The 25565-nt window shown below is 35.9% G+C and overlaps 2 protein-coding genes and 1 pseudogene across 2 annotated transcripts; 1 reads left to right on the top strand and 2 right to left on the bottom strand.

Annotated features, from left to right (window-relative positions):
* Positions 1-14016: 14016 nt before the first annotated feature.
* Positions 14017-14967, top strand: LOC130679035 (olfactory receptor 6C76-like). Its single transcript, XM_057486744.1, has one exon. The coding sequence runs from the start codon at positions 14032-14034 to the stop codon at positions 14965-14967; it is 936 nt and encodes a 311-aa protein (XP_057342727.1). The 5' UTR covers positions 14017-14031.
* A 6654-nt stretch (positions 14968-21621) lies between these two features.
* On the bottom strand, positions 21622-22824 carry LOC118926487 (60S ribosomal protein L5-like; annotated as a pseudogene).
* Positions 22825-24126: 1302 nt separating this feature from the next.
* On the bottom strand, positions 24127-25068 carry LOC130679025 (olfactory receptor 6C4-like). Its single transcript, XM_057486734.1, has one exon. The coding sequence runs from the start codon at positions 25066-25068 to the stop codon at positions 24127-24129; it is 942 nt and encodes a 313-aa protein (XP_057342717.1).
* Between the last annotated feature and the right edge of the window lie 497 nt (positions 25069-25565).

Raw genomic sequence — 25565 nt, 5'->3', positions numbered from 1 at the left:
GGTTAGACAGAGCTCCCTCCAAAGGAGGAAGTGCAGGTAGACATATCTCCCTAGCCCTCCCTCAGCCCAACAGGTTGGGCACTGTAGGGAGCCCCAGGTTCTCCATCCCCCTCACTGGCAGTGCAGGCCTGAGGCAGCTCCATGCACATTGGAGCAGCAGCCCACTCAGACCAGTAGCAGTGTCAGATGTTTATGCCAGACAAAGGGAGGCTCTCCTAGCTTTCTCAGCCTTGTCTTGGCCCAATTAGGGAGGCTCCTGTGGGAGGCAGCTCTGAGAACATTTTCCTCCCTGGGGGCATCCAATCCCACTGCTGTGCATTTCACACTACTGAGGGGTCCCCGTGTGACTTACTGTTGCAGTGCACCCTGCCACTCCACACCTCACTGTGCCCTACCCTGTGCTAGACTCACACAACTGCCCTGCCCATCCCATTAACCCTATAGCTCCGCTATCACTGCAGCACAGGCAGAGGGTGGCTCCACCCACAATGGCCCTGCTCTGATCACAGAGGCAAACTGCTTGTCTAAAACTAAGACCACTGCCAGCAGACAGAAAGGCAGCTCCACCCATTGCCTACAAACAGCAACTGGGGCTCCATAGCAAAGGAGAACCAAGAATTGGAGAGGAAAGAGTCCTAAGCTTCTAGGCACCACAAGATGCCTTCTTCATACAGTCATTTCTTTCTACACCAGGAAGTATAGCAGATCCATCAGATACAAAGGAAGAAACACAGAAACCATGATAAAATGAAGAGGCAGAGGAATTTGTCCCAAACAAAATTACAGAATAAGACACCAGAAAGAGTGTTAAATGAAACAGAGATAACCAAACTTCTTGATAAAGATTTCAAAGTAAAAGTTATAAATATGCTCACTGATCAGTAGAAAATTATTGAAGATCTCAGGGAGGACATCAATAAGAGATACAAGAACTGCAATAGAGCCACTCAGAACTGGAGAATATAATGTAAAATGGAAGAAATGAATAATAGACTACTGCAAGTAGAGGAGACAATTAATGAGATGAGATGGAAATTAGAGAACTAGAAAACAACAAAGGTGAGAAACAGAGAGAAAAAAGAATTTCTAGGAATGAAAGAATGCTAAGAGAGCTGTGTGGCTAATCCAAATGAAACAATATTCACATAATAGGGGTATCAGAAGGAGAAGAGAGAAACAAAGAGATAGAATGTCTTTTTGAGGAAATAACTGTTGAAAACTTCCCCAATCTGGGGAAGAAAATAGCCACTCAAGTCATCAAAGTACAAAGAGTACCTAATAAAAGGAACCCCAGGAAGAAAACACCAAGACACAAAATAATTAAAATGAAAAACATTAAGGATAAGGAGGAAAGGATCAAAGATGATGGCATGAGAGGTGAGACAGAGGCTTCCTCCTAAAACCACATGTAATGTGAAAATATAACTAACACAACTAATCCTGAAAGAGCACCAGGCAGGAGGACTGTGCCACAGTGCATACACCTGGAGAAAAGAGCAGACCTCACGGAACAGGGTAACGTACCAAAGCTGTGGCCTGTTAGGATCAAAGCCCTTCCCCCACCCCAGCTAACCAGCTGGAGGAAGAGAAACGGGATGGGGAGGGAGTGGAGGCCTGGGACTGCTGAATACCTAATGCTGGAGATCTGCTCTGGGAACACAAACCTACATTTCATGGTGCTTTCATGATACTCTCGTGATTGTGGGATTGGAAAGCTAACACAGCAGAATTCCTGGAGAAACTGAGATTCCTGCCACTTGTGGAAAGCAGGGAACCATATCTGGCTGCTCTGGGACAAAGTAAGGGTGGGTGGTCTGAGAGACTTCCTAAAAAGGAAGCCCTTGGCAGGAGGGCTGCTAAAGGGTTAAGGATTGCACAGATCTTACTGCTCAAGAGAAAGGACAGGTAGACAAAATTGTCTGGGTGCACTCTGCCCAGAAGGTTGGGAGCTTTCAAATTTCCAGGTGCTCCAGCTCCCTGGCTGGCTACACAGCTGCAGGGACCCCCTCTGTGGTAGGTAGCCTACTATGCCTTTCTCCTGGCCAGCCCAACCTGGCTCACAAACCAAGAAACCCTACCCTGGCGTTAGGCCAGCCAGACGGAAGATCTGTCTACAGCAACTGCAAACACAAGGCATAGAGGCATATGCTGGGGTGCTCAGCCCACTGGTTCAGGCAGTGGAGACAGGTATAGCTGCCAGGAAGCAGGAAACAGCTCTTTCCTCCCCCAAGGCACCAATACCACTCCCCTGTGACCCCTGACATTGCTTCAGGAGCTGAGCAGCTCCAGAGAGTAGAGCTTCTGGGCACTAGAGGGCCCATATACAAATATGAAATGCCAAAGGAACCTGGTTCGGAGTAAAATTAATACAACTCCTGAGAAAGATGACATGGACCACATGACTCTTTCTGAAAGGGAGATCAAAATAAAAATCATTAACATGCTAACTGAGGTACGGAAAGATATTCAAGATCTCAGGAATGAATTCTGGTTGGAGATCCAATCATTGAAGAGCACAATAGAGGGAATTAAAAGCAGATTGGATATGGTGGAGGAGATGATAAATAACATAGAAACTAGAGAAGAGGAATAGAAAGAAGCTGAGGCACAGAGAGAAAAAACGATCTCTAAGAATGAAAGAATATTGAGAGAAATCTGTGACCAATCCAAACAGGACAATATTCACATTATAGGGGTACCAGAAGAAGAAGAGAGAAAGGGATAGAAAGTGTCTTTGAGGAGGTAATTGATGAAAACTTCCCCAATCTGGGGAAGGAGATAGTCTCTCAGGCCATGGAGATCCACAGATCTCCCAACATAAGGGACCCAAGGAAGTCAACACCAAGATATATAGTAATTAAAATGGCAAAGATCAAGGATAAGGACAGACTATTGAAAGCAGCCAGAGAGAGAAGTAAAATCACATACAAAGGAAAGCCCACCAGGCTTTTATCAGACTTCTCAGCAGAAACCTTACAGACCAGCAGGGAGGGGCATGATATATTTAATGAAATGAAGTAGAAAGGCCTGGAACCAAGGTTACTTTATCTGACAAGATTATCATCTAAATTTGAAGGAGTGATTAAACAATTTTCAGAAAAGCAAAAGCTGATAGAATTTACTTCCCACAAACCATCTCTACAGTCTATTTTGGAATGACAGTAATAGATGGAAGTTTTCCTAAGGTTTAATAGTTGTCACCAGAGGAAATAAAACCACAGTAAAGAAAGTAGTACAGCTAATTACTAAGCAAATGCAAAATTAAATTAACTATCCCCTAAGTCAATAAAGGGGTAGACAAAGAGTACAGAATATGATACCTAATATACAAAGAATGGAAGAGGAAAAAAAAGGAAGAGAGAAAGAAAAGAAACTTCAGATTGTGTTTGTAATAGCATATTAAGTGAGTTAAATTATACTCTTAGATAGTAAGGAAGTTAACTTTGAACCTTTGGTAACCATGAATCTAAAGTCTGCAATGGCAATAAGTACATACCTATGTATAATCACTCTAAATGTAAATGGACTGAATGCACCAATCAAAGGAAATAGAGTCACTAAATGGATGAAAAATAAGACCCATCTATATGCTGCATACAAGAGACACACTTTAAATCCAAAGACATACACAGACTAAAAGTGAAGGGATGGAAAAAGATATTTCATGCAACTAATAGAGACAAAAAAGCAGGAGTTGCAGTACTTGTACCAGACAAAATAGACTTCGAAACAAAGAAAGTCACAAGAGAAAAAGAAGGACATTACATAATGATAAAGGGGTCAATCTAACAGGAAGATATAACCATTATAAATATCTATGCTCCCAACACAGGAGCACCTACATATGTGAAGCAAATACTAACTGAATTAAAAGGGGAAATAGAATGCAATGCATTCATTCTAGGAGACTTCAACACTCCACTCACTCTGAAGAACAGATCAACCAGACAGAAAATAAGTAAGGACACAGACGCACTGAACAACACACTAGAACAGATGGACCTAATAGACTTCTACAGAACTCTACACCCAAAAGCAGCAGAAGACACATTCTTCTCAAGTGCACATGGAACATTTTCAAGAATAGATCATACACTAGGCCACAAAAAGAGCCTCAGTAAATAAAAAAAGATTGAAATTGTACCAACCAGTTTCTCAGACCACAAAGATATGAAACTACAAATAAATTACACAAAGAAAATGAGAAATCCCACAAACACATGGAGGCTTCAAAACATGCCCCTGAATAACCAATGGATCAATAATCAAATAAACACAGAGGTCAAGTAATATATGGAGACAAATGACAGCAATAATTCAACACTGCAAAATCTGTGGGAAACAGCCAAGGCTGTGTTAAGAGGAAAGTATATTGCAAAACAGGCCTACCTCAGGAAAGAAGAACAATCCCATATAAGCAGTCTAAACTCACAATTAATGAAACTAGAAAAAGAAGAACAAATGAGGCCCAAAGTCAGTAGAAGGAGGGACATAATAAAGATTAGAGCAAAAATAAATAAAATCAAGAAGAATAAAGCAATAGAAAGAATCAATGAAAGCAAGAGCTGGTTCTTCAAGAAAATAAATAAAATAGATAAACCCCTAGCCAAACTTATCAAGAAAAAAAGAGTCTACACACATTAACAGAATCAGAAATGAGAAAGAAAAAAATCACTACAGACACCACAGGAATACAAAGAATTATTAGAGAATACAATGAAAAATTATATGCTAATAAATTGGATAACCTAGAAGAAATGAACAAATTTGTACAACCTTCCAAGGCTGACCAAGGAAGAAACAGAGAATCTGAACACACCAATTACCAGCAACAAAATTGAACTGGTAATCAAAAACCTACCTAAGAACAAAATGCCTGTACCAGATGGCTTCACCACTGAATTTTATCAAACATTTAGTGAAGACCTAATACCTATTGTTCTTAAAGTTTTCTAAAAAATAGAAGAGGAGGGAATACTTCCAAACCCATTCTGTGAGGCCAGCATTACTCTAATATGAAAACCAGGCAAAGACACTACAAAAAAAGAAAATTACAGACCAATATCCCAGATGAACATAGACGCAAAAATACTTAAAAAAATATTCCCAAGCTGAATTCAAAAATACACCAGAAAGATCATCCATCACAATCAAGTAGGATTTATTCCAGGGATGCAAGGATGGTACAACATTTGAAAATCCATCAACATCATCCACCACATCAACAAAAAGAAGAACAAAACCCACACGATCATCTCCACAGATGCTGGAAAAGCATTTAACAAAATTCAACATCCATTCATAATAAAAACTATCAACAAAATGTGTATAGAGGGCAAGTTCCTCAATGTAATAAAGGCCATATATGACAAAACCACAGCCAATATTGTACTTAACAGCGAGAAGCTGAAAGCTTTTCCTTTAAGATAGGGAACAAGGCAAGAATCCCACTTTTCCCACTTCTATTCAACATACTACTGGAGGTCCTAGCCAAGGCAATCAGACAACACAAAGAAATAAAAGGCATCCAGATTGGCAAGGAAGAAGTTAAACTGTCCCTGTTTGCAGATGACATGATATTGTACATAAAAAACCCTAAAGAATCCACTCCAAAACTATTAGAACTAATGTCTGAATTCAGAAAAGTTGCAGGATACAAAATTAATACACAGAAATCTGTTGCATTCCTGTACACTAATGATGAACTAGCAGAGAGAGAAATCAGGAAAATAATTCCATTCACAATTGCATCAAAAAGAATAAAATACCTAGGAATAAACCTAACCAAGGAAGTGAAACACCTATGCTCTGAAAAGTACAAGACACTCATGAGAAAAATTAAAGAAGATACCAATAAATGGACACACATCCCATGCTCATGGCTGGGAAGAATTAATATTGTCAAAATGGCCATTCTGCCTAAAGCAATCTATAGGTTCAATGCAATTCCTATCAAAATACCAACAGCATTCTTCAATGAACTAGAGAAAATAGTCCTAAAATTCATATGGAACAAAAAGACCTCAAATAGCCAAGGCATTCCTGAGAAAGAAGAATAAAGCTGGAGGCATTATGCTCCCCAACTTCAAGCTCTACTACAAAGCCACAGTAATCAAGACAATTTGGTACTGGCACAAGAACAGAGCCACAGACCAATGGAACAGACTAGAGAGCACTGATATAAACCCAACCACATGTGGTCAATTAATATATGATAAAGGAGCCATGGACATACAATGGGGAATGACAGCCTCTTCGACAGCTGGTGTTGGCAAAACTGCACAGCTACATCCAGGAGAACGACACTGGATAATTGTTTAACCCCATATACAAAAGTAAACTTGAAATGGATTAAAAACTTGAATGTAAGTCATGAAACCATAAAACTCTTAGAAGACAACATAGGCAAACATCTCCTGAATATAAGCATGGGCAAATTCTTCCTGAAAGCATCTCCTCGAGCAAGGGAAACAAAATCAAAAATGAACTCATGGGACTACATCAAGCTATAAAGTTTCTGTACAGCAAAGGACACCATCAGTAGAACAAAAAGGCATCTTACAGTATGGGAGAATATATTTGTAAATGACATATCCGACAAGGGGTTAACATCCAAAATATATATAGAATTTACATGCCTCAACACCCAAAAAGCAAATAACCCAATTAACAAATGGGCAGAGGATATGAAGAGACAGTTCTCCAGAGAAGAAATTCAGATGACCAACAGGCACATGAAAAGATGCTCCACACCACTAATCATCAGGAAAATGCAAATTAAAACTACAATGAGATATCACCTCACACCAGTAAGGATGGCCAGCATTAAAAAGACTAAGAACAACAAATGCTGGCAAGGATGCGGAGAAAAGGGAAACCTCCTACACTGCTGGTTGGAATATAAGCTAGTTCACCCATTGTGGAAAGCAATATGGAGGTTCCTCAAAAAACTAAAAATAGAAATACCATTTGACCCTGGAATCCCCCTCCTTGGAATTTACCCAAAGAATCTCAGATTCAAAAAGACATATACACCCCTATGTTTATCGCAGCACTTTTTACAATAGCCAAGATATGGAAGCAACCTAAGTGTCCATCAGTAGATGAATGGATAAAGAAGATGTGGTACATATACACAATGGAATATTATTCAGCTGTAAGAAAGAAACAAATTCTACAATTTGTAACAACATGGATGGAGCTGGAGGACATTATGCTCAGTGAAATAAGCCAGGTGGAGAAAGACAAATGCCAAACAATTTCCCTCATTTGTGGAGTATAACAGTGAAGCAAAACTGAAGGAACATAATGACAGCAGACTTAGAGACTCCAAGAATGAACTAGTGGTTACCAAAGGGGAGGGGTGGGGAGGGAGGGAGAAGGGGATTGAGGGGTATTGTGTTTAGTGCACATGGTGTGGGGGACCAGAGGGAGAACAGTGTAGCACAGAGAAGGCACATAGTGGATCTGTGGCATCTTGCTGCACTGATGGACAGTGACTGCATTGGAGTATGGGTGGGGACTTGATTGATAATATGGGTAAATATAGCAACCACATTGTTTTTTCATAGGAAACCTTCATAAGAGTGTATATCAATTGTACCTTAATAAAAAATTTAAAAAAGAAAAAGAAAACATTAAGGATAAGGAGAGTATTGAAAGCAGCCAGAGAGAAAAAGATTACTTATAAGAGAAACCCTATCAGACTATTAGCAGTTCTCGGCAGAAATGTTACAGGCCAGATGGAAGTGGCATGAAATATTTAATGTACTGAAGCAAAAGGAAGGACCTCCTACCAAGAATCCTCTACCCACAAGATTATTATTCAGCAGATATTGAACAGATGCTTCTCCAAAGAAGAAATATGAATAGCTAATAGGCACATGAAAAGATCCTCCACGTCGCTAATCATCAGGGAAATGCAAGTCAAAACCACAATGAGATATGACCTCACACCAGTTAGAATGGCCACTATCTAAATGACAAGAAATAACAAATGTTGGCAACAATGTGGAGTCAAGGGGACCCTTCTACACTGTTGGTGGGAATGTAAATTGGTGCAACTGCTGCAGAAAACAGAAGGGAGTTTCCTCAAAAAATTAAAGTAGGAATACCATTGACCTAGTAATTCTACTTCTAGAAATTTACTGAAAGAAAATAAAATCCCTGATTTAAAAAGATATATGCACCCCTATGTTTATCACTACATTATTTACAATAACCAAGATATGGAAGCAACCTAAGCATCCCTCAATAGATGAATGGATAAGGAAAAGGTGGTACGTATACACAATGGGATATTATTCAGCCATAAAAAATGAAATCCTGCCATTAGCAACAACATGGATGGATCTAGAGTGTATTATGCTTAGTGAAATAAGCCAGATGGAGAAAAACAAATGCCATATGATGTCACATATTTGTGGACTATAGAATCAAAGCAAAACAGAATGAACAAAGCAGCTGTAGTCTTACAGACACTGAGAAGTGACTAGTGGTTACCATGGGGAAGAAGTTGGGATGGGTGGTTGGGGAGGGTGAGGGGGATAAAGAGGCACAAAAATTCTCTATCATAATGTAAGTTGGTCGCAGGGATAGTATTACAGCATGGAAAATATGGCCGGTTACTCTGTAACATCTTCCTATGTTGACAGATAGTAATTGCACTAGTGGGGGGAGGATTTAATAATATGGGTAAGTGTGAAATCACTGTGTTGTGTATTTGAAACCAATATAAATTTGTATTATCAGTGATATGACAACTAAAAAATACATTTTAAAAATCAGTTTTAAAATAAGATAAGAATTTGTATCTCAATAATTATTTTTCTCTCCATTTTTTAACTCTGGTGACTGGTAGTTCTATTCTCAAAGATTAGAGCTAGAGTTTTGTGTCATTCAGACAGGAAAAAATATAAATCTCATCATGCAAATCCTTTCTTATAGGTTGCCTTTCCATTGTGCCACTGATTTATTTTTTTAACTCTAAAACTATTCTCTTAGAATAGTCCTCACAAATAAAAATTTCACATTTTAAATTAATGAGCAGATGGAAGACTATAGATACAAGTCAAAAGAACATATTCACATCGAATGTGTTGAACTGTGTTTATTTTCCAAAGTGGCCCATTGAAACTTTTCCCATGCTCCATTGCTTAAACTGAATATAATTAGTCAACTTCACTATTTCTTCTGTATTTGCATCTACTTGGTGCTGTGAGTGAAAAATGAAACATGCCATCATGTATCTAAATATTTGTCCATCATAACATCTACCATTAGAAATATTTTTATGTTTTATACAAAGTAATGTAATATCACTTGTTTTACTTTTAGGTTTAAATGGTTTTAAAAAGAAAAAGAAAACTTTATCAATCTTTTTAGTGTACCAAACAGTACTGTCAGGCCCTTTTATGATTCTCATTGCTACTGTTATTTTGGATATGTGGCTCACTTACCAGACATACTTGAATAATTCTGTTATGTATCTTCTGATACAAAACATCCCCTTCATTGTAAACATAAGGGAATTTTTGAGATTTTTCTATAGAATTCTGTTAAAATACACTTCATTTTTTAATGTTTGTCATGATCTAGCAACAGAAGAACTATTTTCTTTCTAGTAATGTTGAAGGTTGTAGTGATTAAGTGGGTAACTGTTACTAAAAAAAGTTGGTTCATATCCTGACACTATATAATCATACAATAATAGTTGTTAACTTCATGAATATTTATAACTTTTGATAAAAATCAGTGTATTGTAAATTATTTTGAGACATTCTTTGCACTCAAAAATTGATTTTTCTGTAAGAGAGTTTATTGTTCTTGTGAGTCTACTTCCATGCCGACTTCTCACACTCAAGTAAATCTCTTAATAAAACATTTTTGTGAAGTTACATACCATGGACATAAATATACAGTTTTGGCTCTCAAGTCCTACAAAATGGTGTTTTGTTGTTGTCGTTTTTTGTACATTTATTATTTTGTTTTCATTAAAGATGTACATACACAAAGTTCAAAAATCAAAAATCTTAGAATTCTCTTAATGTAAATTAGTAACTTCCTGCTCCAGCCTTCATCCACCATAACTCATAGTCCCAAGACTTCCAGTGTATATTAAGTTATAGGGTTTATTTCCCTTGTAACACACATTACTCTTTTTTAAAATAATATTTTCAATTGTAGATTAGTTATTGGTAATGTAATGTAGAAGTTAAGCATTTGATTTTTTTATATCTCCTGGATCTTCTACACATATTTCTTTTCCTTTTTTATATTTTTCATAATAATTTTTATTATCATTTTAATTTTGATTTACATTATTTTGACAGTGTAATTTTTTTTTCCATCTGACCCACATCTTGGCATACATTCTGTTCATTTAACAATGTTTGCTTCCACTGGGCTTAGTTTCTTCATTAAATTAATTGCATAGCTCTGTATCTTTTCAGTATTTATCTCCAGGCAGCCTACAGAAATGCTCTTAAATTCTCAACAAGTTCAAATACGTTAGGAAAATTCTCTCTTTCATTTCCTTTTTCCTCAACAGTGCTTCTCCTGCTTCCGAGTGTGAATGCAGGTTGAGGATATTTAAGTTTCCTCATATTATAGAGCCCTCTTTTAAGGAAACAGTTACAAAATTATGAATGCAAATTTTTGAATACAGAATTAGGGAAAACATGAATTTTGTTTAGAATGAGGAAAATCATAAATCATATTTAATAAAGCTATTAAAATCATAAAATCTAGAAAAAAAACAAAATTTGCATTAACTATAATTTTCTAATACTTTTTCCTTACATTTTTATGATAATACATATTTTTTTGATTAACCATTTTAAAGTGTGCAATTCTGTGCCATTTAGTATATTTCACCATGTTTGCAATCATTGTGTATATTAAGTTCCAAAACATTTGATCAAGCCCAAAAAAGGCTCTGTGTCCATTTAGCAGTCATTCCCATTTCCTTTCCAAACTGTTTTCTATCTGTGGATTTACTTATTTGAATATTTCATATAACAGAATCACTTAATATGTGACCTCTTTTGCCTAGCTTCTTTCATTTAGCATAATGATACTGAGGTTCATCCATATTGAAGCATTAATTCTTCATTTTCTCTGGTGGGACAATATATTCCATTACACATTCAAATCACATCTTGTTTATCAATTCATTTGTTGATGGGCATTTGAGATGTTTCCACCTTTTGGCTATTGTGAATAGTGAATAGTGCTGCTATGAATAATAGTGTACAAATATTTGTGTATCTGTTTTCAGTTCTTTGGGTAAATATGTAGGAATGGAGTTACTGGGTCATATGCTAATTTTATTTTTAATTTTTTTAGTGGAACTGCCAAACTGTTTCCATAGTGGATGCACCATATTAAATTTCAACCAACAATATATGAGGTTTCCAATTTCTTCACATCCACATTTTTCTATTAGCCATTCTAAGAGGAGCTGTAGTGTAATTCACTGTGGTTTTAATTTGTGTTTTCATTCTGACTAATGAAGTTTCATCTTCCCATTGAATGGTCTTGGTACCCTATTTGAAAATTAATTAACCAGAGATGTATGGAGTTATTTCAGAACTTTAAATTCTATTCCATTTTTCTATATTGAATTGAAAGTCCTTTCCAATTCAAATGTTATTTATTTATTTATTTATTTAATTATTTATTTATTATGCCTGATTTTCTGGACAGAACTTACAGTACAATGATGAATAACAGTTAAAATAAATGGACATCTTTGTTTTTCTCCTGACATTTGGAGGAAGGCTTTCAGATTTCACTACCAAGTATAATGTTAGCTGTGGGTTTTTCAGGAATGCTGAGTAACTGGGTTTAAATATCTTCAAGGGTAACAATTTATAGATCTTAGTGTATTTTGAAGATTGATTTATAAATCCATATATTGTTAAAAATCTCTTTAAAACTCTAAGGGTATTTCATTTATGTTAACAGACTTAAATTATTCTGATTTGATTTTATTTATGGAAAAATCTGAAACTGATTTCTAAAACTCACCATTTTTAAATATTTACTCACGGTTTTGAAGGGGGGGGAAACTTTCAGTTTTTAATGTAAATACCCATAAAAGTAATAGGCTTGTTATACATATTGTAACACACTGTCCCAGTTATACAAGCAGGGAGCTGGGAACAGAAGGAAAAGTAGGTCTGATTTGGTAAAAGTCTGACTTGCAAGGATGACAGGTCTGTTGTTGACCCAAGTGACTGTGGCCATTATAACATAATTAGTTTCTTCAGAAATCATCCCTTAGGTTTGGAAGAATGTGTCTAAATACCGGAAAGATGTTATTATACTTTGGCACTAATTGCCAGAATCTCCAGAGCTTTAAATATTCCCTAGAGAAAACTTTTATTTTTGTATTCTCTCTGATAAATTTTTATTAATTCATTAGTTTTCACTCTCATATATCCTTGTTCACACTGTTTATACTACCTAAAATGCCTTATTCTACTTCCCAGTCTGTCTCCAATGCCTAGCTGAGGTTCCATCCTCCCTTTTACCAGCCTTTCTGATAAATCTCCTCCAACTGCCTCAAGCCCCAAAGAAATCTTGTCTCCTACTCTCCAATGACACACAGTAAAAATGAGCTTCATTTACTCCTAAGTTTATGGCACACTATACACAGCTATATTCAGTCAGGTATCCTGTCTCCTCTATACATTGGTAAACTGCAGTAGTCAGAAGCATTTTCTTATACTTCTTTGATTCCTCAGTGTACAACAATGCATTCTCCATGGACCTATATAAATCGCTCAGTAAGTGCTTGCTACAAGGAAGTCATCGAAGAAGCCTAACTGATAATGAAACCATCAAAGAAACATGCCCTCAAGGGATGAAATGTTTATACCTACGAGCTTTCATGACATTTAGCTTAAAGGGAGCTTATAAAATTCTCAACCACAAAGTCAAGTTCATTTAAATTAGCTTGGCTTTTGATTTACTGTATTGTTTTAGGTCAGTCAAATATTACTTGCATGTGTCTGAACACTTGCCCAGTGACTGATCATCAGAGTAAAATTTACTGAAGTTTCCCTCTGTTCTCCTGTGTAAATCACAATCTGTACAGCAGCTAAGAAGCCAAGAGTGAAATAGAATCATTGTCTCACCTGAAGAAAAATACAATCTTAATGGTAGGATTTTCTCTTTATCACCTTCCCTTACTTCTCTCTTTTCTACTGTTTTTGTCTTCCTCCTCTTCTTCTTCCCCATTTCAGTTCCCCCTCTCTCTGAACCCTTATTCACTTTAGTTTTTATTTCATTTTATTATTCTCTTCCTGTTTTCAGAATCATAACCAGAAGAAGCAGATTTTAATGTGTTTAATTCTAAGTCAGATTTTACTACGCAATCAGATAAATCTAGTATCAGAACTGGAAATGGTAAAAGTGAAGGGTGACAGAAGAATTGAAGAGGTGGAAATAGGAACCATAGAAATAAAAAATCAGGAAGGACTGAGACAGTGTTGATTAACTGAGTAGGTGTAGCAAAAAGCCAAACAGCTGAAGAGTAACGGTCATTATTATATTGAATTACTTCCAGTATTTACCTTAAGTCTAAACTGGATTTCTAAGTTCAACCATCATGTGCATTTATATGTCATCTTGCTTCTCTTATATGCACAATCATTTCCTAGTGGTCATCAGACTGAGTGTAATGTGATATTTTAGCTCTTACATAATGACAAAAGAGGAAATCAGTTTTTCACATGCATGTTCATCTTTTCACCTCATTACCATAAATATAACTAGAGTGTAAAGATGATTCATAAGATACTCTTTTATTTCACTTGATTTGTAGAAAATATTTGCCTTTTCTCAAAAGCAAAATAACAGCTTTTGCTAGAGTTTATCTTACACTAATCATTTTTTAAATTTGTATGTATGATCAACAGCAATTACTAATGTTTTGACATTGTTATCTTCCTATGTCACCATTGGTGCCTTGACATAACTTTTTTCTCAATATTTCTTACCAGAGCAGAAGATCAAGAGGCAACAATGAAAAATCATACAACAGTGACAGTGTTTATCTTAGTAGGATTGACAGAGGACCCAGAATTGAAGATTGTGCTATTTATCTTCCTGCTTTTCACTTACTTGCTAAGCATCTCAGGCAACTTGACTATTATTACCCTCACTTTACTGGATTCTCACCTCAAAACACCTATGTATTTTTTTCTTCGAAATTTTTCACTCTTAGAAATTTCTTATACAACAGTCTGCATCCCCAAATTGCTTGTTACCATGGCAACCGGGGACAAAACCATTTCCTATAACTGCTGTGCAGCTCAGCTATTTTTCGCCTTCCTTCTTGGTGCATCTGAATTTTACCTCCTGGCTGTCATGTCCTATGACCGTTATGTCGCCATCTGTAAGCCCCTGCACTATACCAACATCATGAGCACCAAAATCTGTATCCAGCTGGTCCTTAGCTCTTGGATCGCTGGTTTCCTCATTATTTTTCCAGGACTCATTTTAGGCTTAAACCTGGATTTCTGTGACTCCAACATCATCGATCATTTCTACTGTGATACGGCTCCTCTCCTGAAAATATCCTGCACAGACACACAATTGCTGGAAATGATGAGTTTCGTCTTAGCCTTGGTTACTCTCCTGGTCACTTTGGTATTGGTAATCCTATCATACACATATATTGCTCTGACAATTATAAAAATTCCTTCTGCCAACCAGAGAAAAAAGGCTTTTTCCACTTGTTCCTCTCACATGATTGTCATCTCCCTCTCATATGGCAGCTGCATCTTTATGTACATGAAACCCTCGGTCAAACAGGGGATATCCTTAATGAAGGGAGTTGCAGTTCTCAATACCTCTGTTGCCCCACTTCTGAACCCTTTTATTTATACTCTGAGGAACCAGCAGGTGAAGCAAGCATTTAAGAACTTGTTACAAAGAGTTCTGTCTTTACGCAAGTAGAATCATAATGAAGTATATGAGGGAAATTAATTATTGAGGAAAATTGCAAAAGAAGTGCTTGGATTGTGTTCTAATTTTCCAGTTGCACTACCTGATATATAATATTTGTCCTTTCACTTCTTTCTGTAGTGTAATATTTACATCAGTTGTTGTTTCTCAGTAATACCTTCCCTTTCAGAATAACGAAGCATTATTTTTTTTGCTTTATTATAAGCATTCCAAGTTTGACCCCTTCCTTTCCTATTTTTTCATTTAAATGTGGCAAACATTTGAAAGGTTAATCAATTTTATATATCTGTTCATGGGGACTGTTAACTATTTCTATATATGTGCAGTACATTTTGTTCTTAGATTTGACTTTCTGTAAAATCTTAATAAGTTCATAATAAATATATAATGTGGCTTCTTTGGCATTTTGTTTTCCATGGCTTTTCATGTCTTGATACACATGCTCTTATTGTTTTAAATGAAGATATTCGAAAGTGGGACACTGAGATTAAAAAGTTATTTTTGTTGAGAATTGAAAAACAACCTCTATGCTTATATAATTAAAAAATATATGGTATGTTACGTTTATGTTATAGTTCATTCTATATAACTAAATAAATATTGAATCGTGTGTATGCTAAATCTAGGTAACTTTAAGAATAAAACAGACCATAAAGAGATCACATTTGACACTTAACCAGCTCTTCCTTATTCATCTTGGAACTAGGTTCTCTATCTATAACATAGTAATAACCACTTACTTTATTTTGAGAAGTGTTTAAGGGTGCTTTAAGAGAATAAAATAATTACTGGATGAAAGGGAAATGTTAATTACAAACCATTTATATTATTAGATATATTTAACATATCTTATTAGGAAAACAACAACAAATGAGACCACATAAGTCCTTTACAAGCACACATAATCTAACTATGAATAAAAAATAGTCATAACAGAAACCAGAAAATCAAATCAGTTTATTTAATCATACCAACTGCTAGTAACAAAAGTGTGATCATAGGTAAGAAAAGTTTGGTTTAAAAGAGCTTGTGGAAAAATTGAAGTTCTATGTTTATTTAAAAATCAGAGTCTATATGCAACTGTCATCATATAGGAAATACAGGGTGTAGGTGAGCATGTAGAACACTATAAGGATCCAAGCTATCCAGTTGAGAATGTGTATATTTTTTATGAAAAAACCCGACTACTTCAACAAGCCAAAAACAAAGGAAAAAAGATAATAGGGGACATTATTCTAGATTTAAAAGAAATTACAATTACAAAACTTCAAATTGATACTAGCTTATCTAAATAAACTGCAAAGTGGCATTTTTTAAGGAGTTGAGTAATTTAAAAATATGTAGTGTAATGATGTCATTGGACTCATGTTTTTAAATTCCTCATTTGTTAGAATTAAATAATGGAGTGTTTAGGGACTGAAATGATATGACTTTTTTATTGAGGCATCATTGATGCACAATCTTATGTTGGTTTCAAATGTACAACACAGTAGTTCAACACTTACCCATATTATTAAATCCTCACCCCCTTTAGTGTGGTTGCTATCCATAAACATAGAAAGATGTTACAGAATCACTGACTATATTCTCCATGCTGTACTACCATCTCTGTGAACAATTTATATTGTGATTGTGAATTACTGTGCCCCTTTATCCCCCTCACCCTTCCCTCCCGCTCGGCCCAGCCTCTCTACTCTGCTAACCACTAGTCACTTCCCAGTGTCTATGAGTCTAATGTTGTTACGTGCCTTCTGTTTTGCTTTGTTTTTATAGTCCACAAATAAGTGAAATCATGTGGTATTTGTCTTTCTCCATCTGGCTTATTTCACTGAACATAATACCCTCTAGATCCCTCCATGTTGTTGCAAATGGCAGGATTTCTTTATTTATGACTGAATAATAGTCCATTGTGTATATGTACCACATCTTCTTTATCCATCACCTACTGATGGACACTTAGGTTGCTTCCATATCCTGGATATTACAAATAGTGTGATGATAAACATAGGGGTGCATTTATCTTTTCAAATCGGGGATTTTGTTTTCTTTGAATAAATTCAAACAAGTGGAATTACTGGATCAAACAGTATTTCTACTTTTAGTTTTTTGAGGAACCTCCATACTTCTTTACACAGCAGTTGCACCAATTTACATTCCCACCGACAATGTAGGAGGGTCCCATTTCTCTGCATTCTCATCAGCATTTATTATTTCTTGCCATTTGGATAGTGGCCATTCTAATTGGTATGAGGTGATATATCATTGTGGTTTTGATATGCATTTCCCTGATGAATAGCAATGAAAAAAATATGGTATTTGTTGTTCATTTTTAAAATGTGCTCCAAAAATATTAGGGAGAGAGATAAAAAATAAAAATAATGTAATTTACAATAGTTGAAGCAGAAAAGTGAGTTCATGGGTATTCATTATTTTCTCTATAGTGTGCATTTATGAATTTATATAATAAATATTATTAAAAAATTAGCTTAGGAAAAACAAGACAGAAGGTGTATAACTTGGTTAATGTTCCAATTTACATAATTTTCTTCAACTATGTCCTAATTTACATTTGACAGATTGGATTAAGTTATCCATGTTCCTTTCTTACATTTTCAAATATTATAGTAGTAACAAAGACAGTAATTTCTGACTATAAGAGAAAAGGGACAAGCAAAATTATATTAATTCTATGCAAAGTCTTCCTCCTTGACATTGCATTTATTGGAATCCGTACCACAAAATTCTAAACCCTGGACACCCCAGTTTCTAAAACTATTGCATGTGATACTAGGGACAATTACACAGGGGTAGTATTTACAAACACTTGTATTTGCGAAGAAGACTTCCCTTCCAAATCTATAAAGACAGCCTGCTGTAATGAGTTAGGCTGGAAAATGTTATTTAATATTATTTGAATCATTAATAAGAACTACTATTTTGGGGTGATAATCATCTCAGGTGTCTATGTATACTAACCAGATTTTTTTAAAAACATATGAATTATTCTGATTTTATCTTGTAAAAAAATAAACTTTTAAGAGTTGCAGTAAATTACCAAGAGTCATAAGGCTAGTTAGCAAGAGAGAATTCAGATTCATTTCTGCTAGATTCCAAAAGCTAAGTTCTATCCAGTATCAGCTCTCCCCAACAAATTTACAGTAAAGAGTGGTTTACAGATATGCCAGGATAGTAATGGTTTCAGTTTGGGGGCTGCATGGGAAAGTGCAACAAGGAACTCTCAAGCTGGCTACATCTGGCTGGAATTGTAATTTACTGTAGTGTCTTGTCATTGTACATAGGTAACATGCCATTTAAAAATCTAGAAAGCTCTGTAATAGAGCATTATGAGCTTGGAGGATACTTCCTATGGTTTTACCATATGGCCTGGTATCAAGTCAAATTACCTTAAAGTAGATAATTGTTGTGGTATGCCTAGGATATTCAATCTCTCTCTCTCTCACCTCTATCTTTATCTCTATCATTTTATTTATGTATTTATTTTTGATAGAGTGACTTTTATGAATCATATCTGGGTCCATAAACCACAGCCAGTTAATGCCTTGTACTCCCTGATTAGTCCAAGGTGCCACTTCTATCACAGGCTTCCCAAATGACCACATTCTCTCTACAGACAAGCACTCAATCAGTGTTCGGCATGAGGCCAAAGTCAGTTCAGTAAAGCTCAATTCAATAGATTTTTGTAAATATTAGAGAAAACTCATTTATGTCTTAGTTAGAGTTATGAAAAAATAAACTTGGGTCTTTCAAAACACCCATTAAATAGAACATGTTTATCTCACATAAAGAGAGTATAAAAAAGGAAAAAATAGAGCCAACAAAAGAACTGAAAGATATGAACACCAATCATTTATTTTGATTTCCTGTAACCAACCATAGCAAAAGCTAATATTCTTTGGAATTTCAGATTAGATTTTCTCTACTCATAACCCAATGAGCCTATCTAATGGTCCTATCTAATAAATGTTCTCTGCCCCACCTGTACCTCTCCACCCTTAGTGGCTTTCAGACTTTCCTTATCCTCAGGTAGAAAATAAGCCCTAAAAGGTAGAGAAAGTGAAAAACAAGAAAAAATGTACCCTTTATATTCTTTGTCTATTAAGCTTTTCCTTAATAGTTATGAGAACACCATCAGGCCAAATATTCCTGGATATTTACCCAGAAAGGGACAAACTTTTTAAGACTTTATTTTTTAGAGCAGTTTTAGGTTCACAATGAAATTGAAATGAAGATACAAAGATTTCCCATATTCCCCCAAACCTCAGACATGCATAGCCTCCGCATTTACAATATTTCCCAGCAAAGTGGAGTATTGGTTACAAATTGGTTACCTACACTGACACATCATAATGACTCAAAGTCCATAGGTTACATTATGGTTAACTTGGTGATGTACACCTGTAAGTTCAGACAAATGTATAACAACTGTCTACCTATCTAACTGCATCTATCCTATCTACCTAACTAACTATACCTATTTATCTTTCAATCTATCATCTATCTATAAACATCACTATGGTACCACATAGAGTATTTTCAAAGCTCTAAAAATAATCTGTTCCCTGCCTATTTATCACTCTTTGCTCCCAACTTCTGGCACCACTGATCTTTTTTAATGTCTCTATACTTTTTTCTTCTTCAAAATGTCTTATTGGTGGAATCATACAATACATAGACTTTTCAGATTGGCTTCTTTCACTTGGTGACATGAACGTAAGTTCCCACCATGTCTTTTCATGGTTTGAAAGCTCATTTCTTTATAGCACTGAGTAATATTCCACTGTCTGGATATACCACTGTTTATTTATCCTTTCACCTACTAAAAGATGTGTTAGTTGCTTCCAAGTTTGGACAATTATGAATAAGCTGCTATAAACATCTGTATCCAGGTTTATATGTGGACATAAGTTTTCAAATCCTTTGGATAAATACCAAGATGGGTAATTGCTGCATCATACGGTAAGAGAATGTTTACTTCTATAAGAAACTACCTAACTACCTTCTGAAGTGACTGCATCATTTTGCATTCCCACCAGCAATTAAAGAGGGTTCTTGCTGCACCACATCCCCACCAGTATTTGCTGGGGTCAGAGTTCCAGATTTTGGCCATTCTCATGTTGTATAGTGGTTTCTCACTGCTGTTCTAATTTGCATTTCTCTGATGATAAGATGTAGATCATCTTTTCATGTATTTATTGGTTATCTGCATGCCATTGTGGTAAGAAGTTTGCTAAGATATTTGGTCCATTTTTAAAATTGGGTTATTTCCTTTCATATTGTTGAGTTCTATGTATTTTTGTACAATTGGGGAAACAGTCCTTTATCAGTTGTGTCTTCTGTAAATATTTTCTCCCAGTCTGTGGCTTGTCTTCTCTTGTCTTCTCTTGACAGTATCTTTTGCAGAGCAGAAAATTTTAATTAGTCAAGTCCAGCTTCTCCATTATTTCTTTCAGGGGTCACACCTTTGGTGTTGTATCTAAAAGATGATCACCATACCCAAAGCCATCTAGGTTTTCTCCTGTATTATCTTTGAGAAATTTTAGAGTTTTGCAGTGTACATTTATGTCCATGATCCACTTTGAGTTCATTTTTGTGAAGCATGTCAAGTCTGTGTCTATCTTGGACAGAATCACATGAGGAATAACTGAAATGTGTGTTAGTTCTTACTGCTTCTGAAGTAGGTTTCATTGGTATCCTACAGAAGCCAGGGCACTTTCTGATGGAGTTAAACATACATACCTGGGTCTGGAGTTGGAGATGCTGAAAAAAAGATCCAGGTGAAAATAGAATAATCATAAGCCTTGAAGCTGCCTCTACACACAAAATTAGCAAATAAGCAACAATGTGTGCCAGCTACACAATGGCTCTGCTTCACTTCCACTCCAAATATCCCAGATAATCTTTCTTGTGGTCTGCCCTAGTAGGAAGCGTACAGGAAAGGGAAATCCTAGCAAACAGTTGAGCCTAGCCAAATTGAAAACATTACAAAGTATTCAGAGGTGGATTTCCAGAGTGCCTACAGGAAATTTGAAGTCCATTATCTCAATATTGGTAGTGGTTTCATATCTGTACACATATGTCAAATCTCCTCTTATAAACTTTAGTGGTTGCACTTTATTGTGCAAAACCTGTAACTCAATAAAGTTGAGAACAAACAAAGAAAAAGAAAACAAAACAAAACAGCAGCAACAAAGCCTGCAACCCAGCCTGAATTCAACTCAGATTCTATGTGAATGATGGGACTCAGTTGCTACTCCCTTGGCTGTCCTGGGACTCCCCCATACTGTCCCCTACTTGACCATTTTGTCCTACCTGATATGGATTGTCAGCTCTTATACTGTGATGTTCCTAGATGTTTTTGGTTGGTTTGTTGGTTTGCTGGTTTATTTACTTTTTTAAAATTTTAATTAAGTCAGGGATTAACAGATTTCTTAAATCTTTGGCTTGAAACTTTCTGTACTTTTTGCACAATTCTTAGCTATCAAGTATGCATACATTGCTCCATTTTCTGTATCATTTTCCTTTAGTATGTTCAGTCTTTCAGAAGATACCAAATTTCTCCTATACTCTTTCTTTCTTTCTTCTTGATGTTTGATCAGTAAGATTATTATTGTTTTTATCTGAAAAAACCTCCTAGAAAATTGTGATCTGGTTTATTAGCTCTCAGCAGCCCATTCCTGAGCTCTAAGAGAGCTTACCTTCTTCTAAGCTACCTGATCTTTCTTCTGGGCAAGAGACATTTGGGAATGGTTCCACCTCTTCTTTTTAACTTCCTTCTTAGGTTTCCTCTCACAGACTGAATTCTCTCATATGGCAGTGTGAGCTCTCTTACCCATCTATCCATGTCTGGGGTTACGTTGGTCTTTACATATTGAGAGAACTGTTTCTTGTAAGCATCTTCATCTTCTTGCATTAGTTGACGCATGTAATATGCAACGTTCTGTCCAATGGTGTGCTTCTGATGTACTCCGGCAATGAATTCCTTGCTTTCTGAATCATAACTGGGGAATTGTTTGGTACTGAGAGGGACACATAATCCACCATCCACAGCTCCCTTGAGGGCCCCCAAAACTTCATTTCTGGTAGTAGTTCTGGCAAGCCCTGCATCCAAAAAGCAGGTGAAGGCACGAAGCTGACCATCAATGCTTTCCCCATTGTATTCTTCTCTGGTCACCTCCGCTTGGCCTTCATGAATCGTGCCCTTGGAAAACCAATTAAGAGCCCGGGGACCAGCAGCAGGCCCAGTACAATATGCTGCAGCATGATTTGTCACGCCGATCTTCACCCCATACTTGGGGAGTTCATGAGCATAGGCTGCACAAACGAGCCTACCCCCTTCTAAGAGGACATAAGCAATCTGACAAGTATATCTGTTGGTCACACAAACTATCATACTTAATTTGGGTGTGTTGTACTTATTTTTATACTGAATCACCAAGCATTTCTGAGCAAAGTAACCAGTTTTTCCCTCTTGTCTTCTTCTAAATTTCACTTCATATATCTTGAAGTAAGCTTTATTCTCAACATCTCTTAACAAACCCCATTGTGCTGTTTAAAATGTATGATTCTATGAGTTTTCATAATACATACCCATGAAACCACCACCACAATCCTAATGCAGAAGTCTGCCACCATCCTCATAGTTTCCCTGTTGCCACTTTACACACCATCTTCTCCTTTGCCCCTGACTCTGGGAAACCATTCATCTGCTTTCTGTCTTTAGAGTATACTTTGTATTTTCTGGAAATTACATATTATATGGAATTATATAGTATGTGGGTCCTTTGTGTCTGGTGTTTTCTTACCGGATAGTGATTTGAGATCTGCCATTCTATTTAGTTCATTATCTTCCCACCCTCTCTTAGCTTACTATTGCTGCTGTAACAAACTGCTACAAACTTATACATAAAAGTTAAACATATGTTTATATATATAACTTATAAATGTAACAACCTAAATTAATTTTCTTATTAAAATAAAACTTCTGGAGTCCAGAAGACTGAAATAAGTTCCATTTGGCTAAGGTCAAGGTGCAGAAAAGGCTGGATCCTTTTAAGGCTCTAGGTGAGAATCTGTTCCATAGCCTTTTCGGGCTTTTTAGAAAACACCTGCATTCCTTGGCTTGTGATTGTTCCTCTGATCACACCAACCTCTTGCTGGTACTCAAATATCCTTGTACGTCCCCCTTATGAGGATGCCTGTCATTCTATTTAAGGCCAAACCAGAGTATTTAGGATAATATTCAAATAAATACTAAAGTATTTATCTCAAGTCCCTTAATTTAATCACATCTGCAAAGTCCCTTTTGCCATATAAGATAGCATTCAATGTTCCATATATTAGGACATGAATTTCTCTGCGGGACATTATTAGGACATTGTTTACACACTCTAAGGTTATTAGGATTTTCTGAAGTTCACTGACTCAGTTTCCTTCATCACTATATTGATCAGATTAGAGTAGAAATATCTACAGCCTTTAAATTCTAAAACTACACTTGGCATGAATCTGGCCCATGCCTTCAGAAAAATTGATATGCACAAGAATTGTTCAGGAAATGTCTGTTTTTTCCTGTGATGGACAGTTTCCCTAAGGATATTAAATTATGAACATTTAAAACTTAGTATGAAATTTAGAAAGAGTATTATTTAAGCCTATAAAATCATTAACACCATGGATAAAGCTTATATAGTTTTATTTCATATTCTCACAAATGGTGATCTGAATATTATAATTTGAAAATAACCAACTTTATATCAATTCACTAATATATTATTTAAGCTAGTATGAACAAGCTAATGTAATTTTCTTCCAGATATATATTTAATTATTCAGTTGCCAGATATAGAGTTTGAAGATCATAGGGCAATAGATAAGAAAAATTCAGTTATAATTCCCCTAAATCTTTTCCTTATAAGTGAGGTAAATAAAAATAATACTAAAGTGTTAGAGGACAAACACACACTCACAGGACTGTAAAGTTATGATAAAATCATCTTAAATAAATAGTTCTACTACAGTTTCAGATAGGAATATTGATATAATGCAGAAAATAGTTCTTAATTATAATCACACACATTTATGGTCTTGCATTTATTTATTATTTATTTTAATAATGAACCTCAGATAGTGTCACTTTCTTGAAAAAATTGTTATCTTACTGACCATATCTTTGAAGGCTATTTTTACTTGCTTGTTCCTTAAGGTATAGATGAAAGGGTTCAATAAAGGAGCAACTGAGGTATTTAAAACAGCCACTCCTTTATTAAAAGTTGCTGCATCCTTAACAGAGGGATTTACGTACATAAAAATACAGCTTCCATAAGAAAGTAAGACCACAGTCATGTGAGAGGAACATGTAGAAAAAGCCTTTTTTCTTTGCTGAACAAAGGGGATTCTTAGAATTGTCCTGATAATGTATGTGTATGAAAGAATCACTAGCACCAGTGTGAAGATAAGGGTAACCACAGCAAGGACAAACTCCATCACTTCTATGAAATGTGTGTCTGAACAGGACAAATGCAACAGTACAGTATAGTCACAGCAATAATGATTGATGATGTTGGACGCGCAGAAAGGCAGCTGGAGAGTCAGTATATGTGGCACAGTGACAACTAAAAAACCAGAGAACCAGGAACACAGGACAAGTTGAATGCAGAGTCTCCTGCTCATGATAGTTGTATAATGTAGGGGTTTGCAAAGGGCAACATACCGGTCATAAGACATGGCAGCTAAGAGGTAAAATTCAGTTGCTCCCAGAAGGATGGCAAAGAAGTACTGAGTGAAACAACCAGCAAAGGAGATAGTCTTGTCTCCAGTTCCAATATTGACTAGCATTTTGGGAACAAAGACTGTGGTAAAAGATATTTCCAAAATGGAAAAATTCCGGAGGAAGAAATACATGGGAGTCTGGAGGCGATAATCCAGCAGGGTCAGAAAGATGATCGTCAGATTTCCCATGATGCTCAAGACATAAGTTAGCAGCAGAAAAAGGAAAAGCACAGCCTGAAGCTTGGCGTCATTTGTCAACCCAAGAAGAATGAACTCTATCGCTGATGTTTGGTTTCCCATCATTAACTTCAGATAAATTAAAGGAGAAAACATAAATAATGATAAAGATTGGAATAAAACAAAAGGTTCCAAATTTTTTTTGAAATATAAAATCAAGGTAAAAAAAATTAGAAGTAAAATTTTAAAACGAATCTTTCTCTACCTTTATGTTTTAAATAAGACATCTTTTTTACTTTCCTCTTTTACGTCAAAGTAACAAAGGTCCTGTTTGTTAGGAATATTTTCAATGATTTCTTCTAAATTTATCTATATTTTTCCTCACCATTTTCTCTCTTCTTTAATTTTTCCTTTTCATTCTTCCTATTCTGATTTCCTATGCTACTAGATGATGTCCATGGATGTAGATAAAATAAAAGCAAACTTAGAAAGCAAATTTTATTTGCAATTTCTTATAATAGCCTTTTAGCTCTCAGTTTATTCACCAACAAAGTAAAAGTAATAAAAATTATGAACTACAGCAATAAAATCGAACGTGGCTGTTTTCTTCTTGTTGCTATTTT

This window comes from Manis pentadactyla, chromosome 10, assembly GCF_030020395.1.
Source record: "Manis pentadactyla isolate mManPen7 chromosome 10, mManPen7.hap1, whole genome shotgun sequence".
In the NCBI taxonomy this organism is placed as follows: Eukaryota; Metazoa; Chordata; class Mammalia; order Pholidota; family Manidae; genus Manis; species Manis pentadactyla.
This window is presented reverse-complemented; position numbering and strand designations above follow the sequence as displayed.

Excerpts from the sequence above, each read along its gene's own strand:
- LOC130679035 (XM_057486744.1), top strand. The coding sequence starts at position 14,032 with ATGAAAAATCATACAACAGTGACAGTGTTTATCTTAGTAGGATTGACA.
- LOC130679025 (XM_057486734.1), bottom strand. The coding sequence starts at position 25,068 with ATGATGGGAAACCAAACATCAGCGATAGAGTTCATTCTTCTTGGGTTG.